Here is a 14207-nt window from a genome sequence, read left to right as displayed (position 1 = left end):
CCAGGATTTGCCGCAGGGTAAATATCTGGTCAATGATGGACTTGCCAGGTCTAAAGCCACATTGGTATGGTCCAATTATCACGTTGATTATAGGCTTTAGTCGTCCGCACAATATCCCTGACACTATCTTGTAGGCAATAGGGAGAAAACTTATGCCACTGTAGTTGGAGCATAAAGTTTTATCTGCTTTTTGTGGGCGAAACACAGGATGCTCAGGTTCCCATCGTCAGGTACGAGTTCTTCCTGCCAGGTGGTGCTAACTAGCTGATGCAGATGTATGCATCCGGTTTAGAACAGCTCTGCTGGTAGGCCATCGGCTCCTGCTGCCTTATTATTCTTCAGCCGATTTATTGCTGTCTTTACCTCATCTTGGCCGGGTGGTATACATTCTATACCACCTCCTTGGATTGGATCTGTGGTATCTTCGTCGACTTCGCTGCTATTGGATACCAACAGTTTGGAAAAATGCTCTTTCCATACAGCACACCATATGTATCAGTTACCAATTTACTTTGCTGGTCTCTACAGGAGCATGTTCCAGTACCAAAGCCATCAGTTTGATGTTTCAATTTTTAGTAGAATTTTCGGACTTCATTCTGGCTCCTGTACATCTCGATTTTTTCACACTCCCGCTTTTCCATCTCTCTCTTTTTCCTGCGGAAAAGACGTTTCTCCTCTCTCCTGTTCTCCCGATACCTCTCTCGTGCGCTACGCGTTGCTACTGATTGTAAATTAGCCCTATATGCCGCATTCTTTTCTTCGGTCATACCATCGATTCCTTGGGGGAGGTCTCTGGTATCCAAGTACTGATTTTGCGGTTGTTTGCATGAAATGGGCAATATTTTGACATTGTGCTGATATGTTATCGGGAAGTGCTTTGATTAGGCAATGGGGTCAGTTGAGTGCAATATGCAGTGGCTATTTGTTGTGATTGCAGCTTACCGATATCCAACTTTCGTGTTATGTCGGTTCGTACTTTATTTGGTACGTTTAATCTGGTACGTACCTTTGCTGCAAAAAGGTAGTGGTCCGAGTCTATGTTTGCACCTCTGAACTATCGTACATCCAACACGCTTGATGAATGTCGTGATCAATTTGGTTATTTGTTCTTTGATCTGGAGACAGCCAGGTGCCCTTATGAATATCGAGATGCTTAAATCTTTTACTGCTAACTACCATGTTTTTTGCCGCTGTGATGTCTATCAGCCTCATTCTATTCTTAGATGTTTCACTATGGAGACTGAATTTCCCGACGCACAGAGGACGAAATCATTGATCTAGCGGCGCGAAAGTCAAAAAATCAAAGTATAAAATTGCGAAATGTTTTCCATTATATCGATTACAGACACTCTGCTGACTAAGATTTTGTTTTTTACTTTTTTGTTGTTGTAAATATTCACTCAGTTATTCAGTGTCAAGTGCAAGAAATTTTGACGGATCAGATTTTAATAAAATTGTTGCTAAAAACCTGATCTCATATTTGTTTAATTGTTAAATAAATTCGTAATAAAACTAAACAAAGTTTATTTTTTATTGATAGGGGAGGGTTTAAGTTAAATTAAAATAAAATGTTTGGGGCCTGAAGTTACATAGCTATAAAGCAATAAATTTTCAAAAATTATTATTTTTTGTATGTTTTTAGTGCAATATACTTTTGTTGGATGGAGCGTAAGTACAAAGGTCCACCGAGGTTCGGTCCAGTTATTTTTTTAATAATTAAATTGGAATCCCTAGATTCCGAATAACCAAAATTTAGCTGCAAATAGCTGCAAATCTTGCTGATAAATGGTCTTGAAAAATAGCTTAAATCCTCAAAATACCCAAAATCTGTCGGTACGGTTATATGGGGGCTATATCAAAATGTAGACCTATGTTCGCAATTTTTGGTGAAGAATTTTTGTGTCCACTGGGAACCCCAAATACCAAATTACACCTAATTTGGTCGGAAAATGTAGCTTTAAATCCCCAAACTACTGAAAGTCTGGAGGTACCTTAAAAGGGGCCTATACCCAAACGTGGACCTATGTCCAAAATTTTTGGTGGAAAGGTTTAGTGATTACTAGGAACCCTAAGTACCAAATTACAACTAATTTGGAAGGAAAAGGTGGCTTAAATCCTCAAAATATCGAATATCAGGAGGTACCGTTATATGGGGGCTATACCAAAATATTTGCCTATGTTGTTCATATTTAGTCCATAATTACCCACAGACACAGATTGAGTTTGTGCAAAATTTCAGAAAGATATCTTCATTCGTTTCCAAGTTATTAATTTCGCGCCGCTAGATCAGTGGTTTCGACCACTGTGCGACGGTTGGGCCAAAGATATTCTCCTTTCCAATTTTGGCATTAAAATCGCCTAGAATAATTTTAAAGTCATGGGCAGGACAACGGTCATATGTGCAAACTTAGGTTAACATAATTTAATATTCCGAGTCATCTATCAGAAGTTTGCTCACTAAAAATTTTTGTTATAGCCCCAAATTACGGCACCTACACATTTCACGTATTTTGAATCAACCTTGTGATACAAAATCAATGTATTTTTTGATCAGGGGCTGAGGGTATATCTCCGTCAGCACTACTGACTGATACTTTCATACTTGTTTTTTTGAAGATATTGGTCACATTTTCCTACCGATGTCCATCTTTAGGTGTTTCGAAGGGGTTTTGTCAAATTTTCGATCCGATATTGCTGTAATGTGGTATTGTGTTTAGTCAGAGGATAGAAAGGACAACGATGATCTCTTTTAAAGAGTGCTGCAACATTTTTCTTCTGAAGTGGATGTAAACTGGTATTTTGGAATCTCAATGGGTAGAAAACCTCCACACAAAAAATTTCAGTATGAAGTTATTATCATCAGTTAAGATATCATTCTCCTCCAATGAATTACACTTAAAGTAGAGAAAGAGCTTTATAGTTACTAATTGTTCAAATTTACTTCAATACAGTGGTGTTGGAGGATGTAAAAAGTTCGGCCCTTCCGAATTTAACGTCGTCCTTACTTGCTTTATTATTAGTTTTATCACAAATACTAATTTAGATAAATATTGAGCACCCTGAAACCCTAGCGTAAATAGATCAACTGCAACTTCTAGGCTTTTCACTGTTAATGCTCATTTGTAGCCTTAAAAGTTCATCCTCCACATTACTAGCCACTAACTCTACAACTCTCCATGCCGTTATGCTCCAATTATTTGTTAATTGGCATCGACTTGCAATGATTTGTGATTGGATATCAGTTTTCCGATTTATTGCCACAATGACAAACAAAAATTTTAAATAAATGTTCATTTATGGAATTTTTGAAATTGAATCCAAGCACCGCCACCACTACTGTCTTCGTCTCGACTGCAATGAACATAGCCTAAGGCTAACTATCCGGCTAGCTAAATACACAGTTGCCTGTAATGTCAGCATTATTTAAATTTATTGCCCGTGCAAAATTCAAGAGGTTTTGAATAACGAGCAACCAACCACTGACTGCAGTCGGTCGCAACAGCCTCTTTTCATTTGCATCATTTTTTTTTCTTTTCAATTGGGTGGAAAATGCAACATGTGAGTTTGTATGAAACTAAATCAAAGCTTCAAAATTCCACCGCCTCCTCCACCCTCTTTTTCTTTAATATATGTTTGTATGGCGGGTGTGTTTTTCTCTTTCGCGGTAAATCTGGGGTCACACCTAGGTATGTTTGAATCCCAAATGGTGCATACAAATGAGTGCCGTGACACTGGAAACAGTTGGCGGCGATATCGGTGTTAGAATGCATAGAGTGCCCCATGCTGCACCACGAGTCCCATGTGGCGCTAATTTGCTACAATTTATACCTCTTTCCGCAACAATTGACTCCGACTGAGCGGGTGTTGGAATTTTATTTTGCTGCCAATTGGTAGTGTTTGCCATTGTGATCCCAATTGTTTGGTTTTTGGTTAGTTTCCAATTTTTCATTTGATTGGAATTTGTTTAGTTTTGTTGTTGTTGTCGTTGCTGTTATTTTTCATAAAATTTGCATTTAACAAGTGCGTGCCTAACAATTGTGTCAAAATTGCTTGATTTTGAGCAGCGCCCACATCACCGAAACCAGACACGGCGGCTAGACAGACAGACGGACTCAACCCATATCAGTTATGCCCTGTGACTTTAACAAGCAATTGACAGATATGTGAGCATATCACGATCTCAGTACCAATCATGTAAATGCAAATTGTCTTCACCTGTTTAACCTTTTGTTTTGGGGGGTGGGATTGAGGGAGGCATAACAAAGATTTGGAATTCGTAAATCAATTATTGATTGAAAATGGATTTGAGAAAAGAGCCAACTGCATTTGTGTTTCCATAGAATTGAAATCAACCATAGACAAAACCAGTAAAAGAGGGCTATAGACGGGCAGGGCCGACCGTATTATCGGATCGTAACATCAGAGGAATTTATCTCTGCTTTTGTTAATCTTTATTCTCAGTACGAGTTTTTGCCAAGGTATGACTTGGCTTATTACTTTTAAGGATTTTAAATTTGTGGGTGGTAACGTATATGACCCTAATTAAATATTCAAATCTTTACAGCAAGGCTTCCCAACGAAATCATGATCCTTTCATATAATTTTTATGATCAGCAATTAACTGAAAATAGTAGCCTTTTTCGAAAAGTGGTCTCCCCTAACCAAATTTTGTACTTTTTCTTTTTGTTTTTCGCAATTCCACACAATTAACATTGTCAACATTTGCAAATAAAGTTATTATTGCTGTTGTTGGTTGTTATTATTTATTTTAGCCAAAAACTACTTTCAAGCCTCCGCCTTCCCTCCACATAAGTTGTGTTTGAGTGTGCGTCTTATGGGGTGCTGTGATTTGTTGGAATTGTTCTATACGATTTCTATTAAGTCAAGAGAATGGAGGAGAAATAGAAATAGGCAGCAAATGTTATTTTTATGGTTTTCCATTCGATCGGCGGTGGCCTATTGCGTGCAAACGCTGCCGAATTGCATTGGCTATAATAGACGACGAAAAGTCGTATAAAACTTCATTTTAGAATAGGTTCAAGGTTTATCTTGCAATGTGAAGTGTGTGCGCATGTATGACTGACTGTCTGTCTGCCTCTATCTATCCAGTTGTAGCGTGTCTGTCCAATTGTGGCGTCTGCGTTGATTAACAGTGGTTTTAAATAGAAACTTAAACAGGTGAAAATTGGCTAATGTTCCCTTATCTAAATTTAAAGGGAATTTTTAAAAGTAATTTGAAATTGCCATGGCGGGCATTTCAGGCACTCCTGACTTCTGTCTATTGATTTAAAATATTTATTTTTTCAATTCAAACCACAGTGTTGTATATTTGCTTGTTCTTGGATTTTTCGAGTATGCAACAATAACTCAATAATAAACAACATTCAACAACTTTTAAATCAAATCTTGACTCGAACACACAATCACAGTTAAATAGATACATTTCATATAATTTCAATATGAACAACAGTTATAGAATACAATAAAACAAATAAAAAAATCTTTTTAATTTTTGCCATTGAGGACAAAATCGTTTTCAAAAAATAAATATTAATAATAAAATAAACATAACAAAATAATAATAATAATTAATAAATCTTTCGGGGTAGGATGAATGGTCGAAGATACTTTTGCAAATGAGGAAAGGAAAGTCGTATTTTATTTTCTTTATCTTGTATATTTTATATGTTATATTTATTATTTAATATTTAATATTTTCCATTTAATATTTTACTAGCAAAATGCCCGCTACTTCGTATGCGGAAATGGAATAACATACAAATAAACAATATTTAATATGAAAATAGTGGACACTGAAATTTTTGATGTACTAGTAATACCTAATTTAATTGATATTTAATTTCATTTTAGTACTGTTCGTATACCTTTAGTTCGAATTTCCAAAAAAGGATCTTATCGCACCCCTACACATCAACAGAGTATTATTGAAGTAGTAGCTGTAATTTCGGAATTTGTTATATCAAAATGGAGAAAATCCATATTCAAAAAATGTTACTGTTTGCGCACACTTTGAAATGGATGGCCTCTATATAAGAGTTAATTTTTTGAGACATTTCAATTTAGGCGTTTTTGTTCTCTTGTAAAGCAATAGCTGCATAGATCCACGTTTTCAAATTTCAGTGCATTATATAGAAACCACCTTCCTGTTAACATGAAATCAATAGTACAAGTAGAAAAATTTCACACATTTTATAGGCGGATTTTCATAAATATTCTGATCCAATCTGAACAGTGATCCTCATGACAAAACATCATGACATTTATCGGTTCACTCAATACCAATGCTTCAATATTTGGTATTATTTAATATTTCTAGTGCACTTTTTGTACTACCTCCTCTAACAGTGAACCTGACAAAAAATAATAAATCCGAATTCCACTTCTATTCCTTAGCCTCATACCAAATTTGCTACACCTTCGTACTCTTCGCACACTAATTGTATAATTCCAGCTTCACCCAACACCAAATGTAGTACCATTCTGTACGTTTCGTATTTAAAACACAAACTCAATAATTCAATCATTAGCGACCTCCATGCCTAATTTCATAATTTGTATGCATTTCAAAAACTCCTTATCTAAACACCAACCCTAATCAAAATGTAATAGGGTCTACTCATGAAATTTGAAACTTCAAAATTTGGTACCATAAAATACTTCTTTTCATCCTAAACGTATAATAAAAATGACCTACGACAGTTCTGAATGCTATATATTAACATATTTTTTTTCAAATTTGTTCAATTTTTGAGGATTTTCAAAATGTATTTATGTTTTTCCTGAGAAAATTTTTAGAACGACCCTATTATTCAATATTTTCTTTGACATTAAACTTTCAATAACAACAATGTTGTTCTTGTAAATTGGTTAGTTGTTGTAATTGACCCAGCTACCTTATATAAATATGACTTGCCTTTACACAATAACAATTTGAACCAAATTCTGTGGCATTTAGTAATTTACGTTCACTTTTGGTACGTATATCCACCAACAACAACCTCCATATTTCAACCCTACACACCAACAGCAACTGTAATACAACAGAATTCCACCTACATTCATATACCAAACTTAGAACCACTTATTAAGGTACGAATTTCAATAACTATCAAAATCCTCCACTCCAACAGTAATCTTAATTCTATATTTCAGGATTTTAGCTCGATGTGTTCACCAAATCTAAATTGTACCAAATTTAGTACCATTTACTACTTCGTACACATAAGTATAAATTTCCGAAATCTGTCTCAATCATCCACGCAACAGTAATCATTATTCCAAATATCACGATTCCAGCTCCATCCATTCATCCAAATCCAAATCGTACCAAATTTAGTACTTTCTGTCTATCTTCCACGCAACAGTAATAATAATTCCAAATTTCACGATTCCAGCTCTATCTATTTACCAAAATATAAATTGTACCAAATTTAGTACCAGCTGGTACACATATCGTACACTCAACAGTTATCATTATTCCAAATTTCAGGATCCCAATTCTATACGATCACCCAAAACTAACTTGTACTAAATTTAGTACCATTTAGTACTTTTCGTACGCAATAAGTACGGATTTCCAAAACTACCTCAATCCTACACTCAAAGAGTAATCTTATTTCCAAATTTCAGAATTCCATCTCTATCCGTTCAATCAAATCCAAATATTATCAAATTTAGTATCTTTTTAGTACGAATTTCTACAAATACCTCCATACCTGAATCCTCCACTCCAACAGTAAATTTCAGGATTCCACCTCTATCCGTTCACCCAAAACCAAATTAGTACCATTTAGTACTATTCGCATGCAATAAATACGAATTTCCAAAACTACCTCAATCCTATACTCCAACAGTAAGCTGTTTCCAAATTTCAGAATTCTATCTCTATCCGTTCAATGAAATCCAAATAGTACAAAATTTAGTACATATTAAGTACGAATTTTCAAAAATACCTCCATATCTCAATCCTACACTTCATGGATACACTTCACTTCCAACTCCATCCGTTCTTCAAAATCAAAATTGTACCAAATGTAGTACCATTTAGTAGTTTTGTACACATGAGTACGAATTTCCAAAACAATTTCCTTTTATAAACACCACTTCCCAACCTTGATTTCCATACCAAATTCCAAGGTTCTAGCTATAGCCTTGCAAAATATAAAATTGGTACTAAATTTAATAACTTTTACTACTTTTCGTACACTTATAGGTCGAATTTCCAAAAAAACCCTTTGGTAGAATTGTAGCTCTTCCCGTTTGCCTAATACAAAGGGTACCATATTTAGTACTTTTTGTACCCTTCTAGTTCGAATTTCCGAAAACCCAGCCTTATCTCACCCCTACACACTAACAACAATCCACACTCAAAATTTCAAGCTTCTAGCTTCAGCCGTTTCGTCTGGGCGATGATCTGTCAGTCACTCACTCACTCATCACCAAGCTCTTTTATATATATAGATGTTTTATATTTTATATGTTATATAATACTAGCTGACCCGGTTCCGCTTTGCTGACCCGTCGTTTTTGATTTCCGTGTACGCCTTAGTAATCTATCAACAATTTATGTATCTAGTATTGATAACTCTAGATTTTCGAATCGAATTGACTATAAATCGGGTCCTAATACAATGGAATCTCCAGATGTAAAATAGAAAATTACTTTAATTACACTGTACAACACAAAAAATAATTACAAGATAATTCGACCAGATTATGAAAGAGGACTGAAAAAAAGAAGACACGTGTATCGGCGTTTTGAAAGTTAAGTTTACGTCGGGAAGTAACCTAAATAGGCGTGACAACTTGCGCCCATTTTTACAGGTTTTAAAATATTCAACATCAGATTCCTTGGAATCCTTGCATTTTAGGTATAAAGTGTCTTTGGCAATATTGCTGACAACAATGCGGGGTATCTTTTTATGAAAAAATTAACCCTCATGCGAGTCACAAAAGGGGTCTTTTTGGACCCTTTTTTCAAAAACGTTTAATAACTCCTTTAAAACGTGATCGTATCAGATCAAAATATTCTACAAAATTATTTGTCATAAAATTTTACTATAAGTTCCCGAATACACTAAAACTCTAAATCGTACCTAAACGCCAGGAATCTGCCAAAAGTAAAATCACGTTTTAGGGTTAATGTTGTACTTTATCTGAGCTTATTATGTTTTGTCCCACAAAACTTCATTCTAGATAGAAGACGTCAAAGACAAAAATAATCTCCATCAAATTTCAATATAAGTCGCCGAATAAATGAAATATGTTTTTGCAATATATATCAAGAAAATATATACATCAAATTTGCCAACAAAACACCTAAATATTTTTTTGTAATAAATTTGTTTTGTTCTTTTTTCGAGTTGATGCATGAAAGTAACATGAAATTTAGTTCTAGACGAAAGGTGTGAAAAGAAGAAATATTCTACACAAAATTTTATTGTAAGTCCTAGAACAAACTAGATATCTGAATAAAATACTTTGTTAAGAAAATGACGTTACAAAATTAGATATTATAGGTAGAAATTATTTGTTAAACTTTTAGACTCTTAATTAAAATTTATTCCAAACTGAGTAAATTTAAAATTTTAAATTTTAAATTTTAAACTTTAAATTTTAAATTTTAAATTTTAAATTTTAAGTTTTAAATTTTAAATTTTAAATTTTAAATTTTAAATTTTAAATTTTAAATGTTAAATTTTAAATTTTAAATTTTAAATTTTAAATTTTAAATTTTAAATTTTAAATTTTAAATTTTAAATTTTAAATTTTAAATTTTAAATTTTAAATTTTAAATTTTAAATTTTAAATTTTAAATTTTAAATTTTAAATTTTAAATTTTAAATTTTAAATTTTAAATTTTAACCTAATTTCGATGGGACATCCCTGTATTTTCCCTGACAATTTTAGGCAAATCAGTTCATTAGTTTTTGTAAAAAAAAATTGAATTGAAAATTGAAAAAGGTGGGCGTGGTAAAATGTTCTTTCCATAAAAACCTAAGTTAAGTTATGACGGCATTTGGTATTTATTCATGAAGATATGGCTTTTTTGGATATGGATTTTTTAAATATGATAAAGGGAAGTTCCCCGCCCCCTTCGAAATTCAAGAAAATATGCATCCTATTTTAAACGAGGGACATCCCTGTACATTCTCTGAAAATTTTAGGAAAATCGATGCAGTAGTTTTATAGATGTAACATATTTTAAAAAGTGGGCGTGCTCAAGAATTTTGTTCCCAAAAAAATGGGTAAAGTCGGAGACACAACCACAATTGTCTCGCAAATTAATTTCCAAATCGATGCATTCGTAATTATTGTTAATATAGCATTTTTAAAGAAATAGGGTATAGGGGAAGTACCCCGCCCCTTCCGAAATTCAACAAAAGCCTATTTTCACCGGGTGCCATCGCTGTACATTCCCATTCCAGTAGTTTTTGTAGAAAAGATTAAAATTTAAAATGTGAAAAAAGTGGGCGTAAAAGTGGGCTTGGTCAAATTTTCTTTGCATAAAAAGATAAGTTAGATTATGACGAAAACTTCACAAAAAAAACTATCCCTATCGGTTAAGCCGTTCTCAACTGATGCCATTACCAACGAACGAAATTTGATTTTAATTTATATAGATTTTCTATTTTTATATATATTATTTTTTTTATTTTATATTTTTTATATTATATTGTATATATTTATATATATAGATGCATATTATTTTTTTATTTTAAATTTTGTATTTTTTTAATATATTTCAGCATTTATTTAAATTTTAACAGAAACAATTTTACATGTTATATTTTATATTTATTATTTTATATTTTGTACTATATATTTTATATTTTACAAGTAATATTTTTTTATTTCATATTTTATTTTTTATGTTTCATATTTTATATAATATATTTTATGTATTATATTTTATTGTCTGGAATATTATATCGCCATTAGTAATCTGAAAATGAAAATTAACAAATATTTATTTTTATTACAATTATTCATATTTTATGATGTGTTTTTGCGATTACCATGTTTTGTAATTAAAAAAAACGAAACCACTTACAATAAATATGCTAACTACAACAAAATTGTTTATGACTTGTTGAAATGTCAGCATTTACAATTTGTTTCAAATTTATACCCATATTTTTGCCAATGTTATTTATGCAACAAATTGAGAAATATACTTTAGAACTGCCGCCATTTTTCGATCAGTTTGATGGCGGCAGCGGCATTAAGTGGCATTTTAAAATGGTATTACAACTCACCAATCAAATAAATTCTAATGACTTTGTTGCGATTGTATAAAAATGTTGGAAACAAAATACATTAAACGATTTCGAAAATAGTTTTAATTTATTGTTTTTTAAAAGCTAAACAGATAACCCACGCAAAATTAAATTTGCAACTAATTCATGGAATAATATTTATAAGCACAAAATTTTGTTTAGTTTCCATCATAACAAATTGTGTATTTGTTTTAGATACATATATTTTAGGAATTTTGCTAGGATTTCGCTTAACATACGTTACATATTTGGAATGAAAAAATCTTACCTACATATGTATGGGTATCACTGACAGATTAATTCTTATTTGCTTCGACCACAAACTGGGATACCACCCACTTCATATATTGTCCCCTTTTGTCAATTGCATGATTTATAACCTCCCATTTGATTTCTGATTACAAAATACTGAATTCTCCTCTTGTCTCCTATCTATTTCATTTTCAGTTTATGGCAAGCGCGTCATATCACGTTCCTGTTTCTATGAAGACATTGATGATCCAGCAGATAAATGTGCCCGTGATACCACTTCATCTTACATTAAGACCGTATTCTGTGAGACGTGCAATTCGGATGGTTGCAATGGAGTATCTGGTCTAATGCCTTATGGGACACTATTGGCGTTGACAGCATTGCTAGTGAAATTAATCAAATAAAGGAAAGCATTTTGTGTTTAGTGGTGTCCATCCAGCACTTACCTCTCACCCACGAAAAATTGAAAAAGAAAGAAAACTTAAAGCGACTCGATGTGAATTCGAGCTGTTGAAGGAATGTGAAATGCGCTTTTAAATTCGAATCTCTTTAAATAAACAAAAAATATATCAAATCATTGTTAGTTATTAAGAAAATTGTTCAGAAATTTTGTAAATTTATTTTATTTGGTTTCATTTCTATTTTTTGTTTGGATAGTCTTTTGTAGAATCACAATAACATTTCTTATTTGTTTTCCTTGTAAAATTAATTGTTTTTTCTTTGAGTTTAGTAAAGCTTTAAAATAAAACAAAAATAAACGATAATTTATTTAATTTAAAAATACATTAACTTAACTGATTTAAGAGAATATTTGCATTATTTTATAAAGTATAAAAAATATTAAATTCATTTTTAAGCAATAAATAAATTGTACGTTGTCTTACACTTAAACACACACATAAATACATCCACCTGTCACTCCCCTGCCCACACTTGTACTGTAAATGAATAAATTACACATATACATTAAAAACATATAAACAATCAAAAAACAAAAATACCCAAGAACCAATCAAACAATCAGTCGATCGTATTTAATATTTTTTAGTATTATTTTATAAATTTCAAATAAAAAAGGATTAAAAAAAATCAAGGGATTTGGAATTATTTTACAACGGTGGGTTGGTTTCCTTGGGCTAGGGTTTTTTAACGACTAATTTTTTGGGGCCAAGAGATCAATAACCTTGAATTTTTTAAAAATATTTTTAGAATATATTCCCTGGGGCCGATAGATCAATAAGCATTGATTTTTTAAGAATATTTTTTCAGGGACCAATAGATCAATAAGCGTGGATTTTTTAAGAATATTTTTTCTTAGGCCAATAGATCAATAAGCGTGGATATTTTAAGAATATTTTTTCAGGGACCAATAGATCAATAAGAATATTTTTTCAGGGGCCAATAGATCAATAAGCGTGGATTTTTTAAGAATATTTTTTCAGGGGCCAATAGATCAATAAGCGGGGATTTTTTAAGAATATTTTTTCAGGGACCAATAGATCAATAAGCGTGGATTTTTTAAAAATATTTTTTCAGGGACCAATAGATCAATAAGCTTGGATTTTATAAGAATATTTTTTCAGGGGCCAATAGATCAATAAGCGTGGATTTTTTAAGAATATTTTTTCATAGGCCAATAGATCAATAAGCGTGGATTTTTTAAAAATATTTTTTCAGGGACCAATAAATCAATAAGCGTGGATTTTATAAGAATATTTTTTCAGGGGCCAATAGATCAATAAGCGTGGATTTTTTAAGAATATTTTTTCATAGGCCAATAGATCAATAGGCGTGGATTTTTTAAAAATATTTTTTCAGGGACCAATAGATCAATAAGCGTGGATTTTATAAGAATATTTTTTCAGGGGCCAATAGATCAATAAGCGTGGATTTTTTAAGAATATTTTTTCATAGGCCAATAGATCAATAAGCGTGGATTTTTTAAGAATATTTTTTCATAGGCCAATAGATCAATAAGCGTGGATTTTTTAAGAATATTTTTTCATAGGCCAATAGATCAATAAGCGTGGATTTTTTAAAAATATTTTTTCAGGGACCAATAGATCAATAAGCGTGGATTTTATAAGAATATTTTTTCAGGGGCCAATAGATCAATAAGCGTGGATTTTTTAAGAATATTTTTTCATAGGCCAATAGATCAATAAGCGTGGATTTTTTAAGAATATTTTTTCATAGGCCAATAGATCAATAAGCGTGGATTTTTTAAGAATATTTTTTCATAGGCCAATAGATCAATAAGCGTGGATTTTTTAAGAATATTTTTTCAGGGACCAATAGATCAATAAGCGTGGATTTTATAAGAATATTTTTTCAGGGACCAATAGATCAATAAGCGTGGATTTTATAAGAATATTTTTTCAGGGGCCAATAGATCAATAAGAGTTGATTTTTTTAAGAATATTTTTTCATAGGCCAATAGATCAATAAGCGTGGATTTTTTAAGAATATTTTTTCAGGGACCAATAGATCAATAAGCGTGGATTTTTTAAGAATATTTTTTCAGGGACCAATAGATCAACAAGCGTGGATTTTTTAAGAATATTTTTTCAGGGACCAATAGATCAACAAGCGTGGATTTTTTAAGAATATTTTTTCATAGGCCTATAGATCAATAAGCGTGGATTTTTTAAGAAT

At 32.1% G+C, this 14207-nt stretch overlaps 1 protein-coding gene across 1 annotated transcript in view; it reads left to right on the top strand.

Annotated features, from left to right (window-relative positions):
- LOC141395084 (UPAR/Ly6 domain-containing protein twit) overlaps nt 1–12550 on the top strand; it is a 79496-nt gene extending 66946 nt beyond the window's left edge. Inside the window, exon 3 of the mRNA XM_073970506.1 lies at nt 11748–12550. Coding sequence (XP_073826607.1) covers nt 11748–11956 — 209 coding nt within the window. The 3' untranslated portion in view covers nt 11957–12550. The remainder of the gene's footprint in view (nt 1–11747) is intronic.
- Nucleotides 12551–14207: the final 1657 nt, after the last annotated feature.

This window comes from Musca autumnalis, unplaced genomic scaffold (assembly GCF_047663935.1).
Source record: "Musca autumnalis isolate F117 unplaced genomic scaffold, ASM4766393v1 scaffold_2, whole genome shotgun sequence".
NCBI classification, from domain to species: domain Eukaryota; kingdom Metazoa; phylum Arthropoda; class Insecta; order Diptera; family Muscidae; genus Musca; species Musca autumnalis.
The sequence above is the reverse complement of the archived record's forward strand: the minus strand, read 5'-3'. Positions and strand labels throughout refer to the sequence as shown.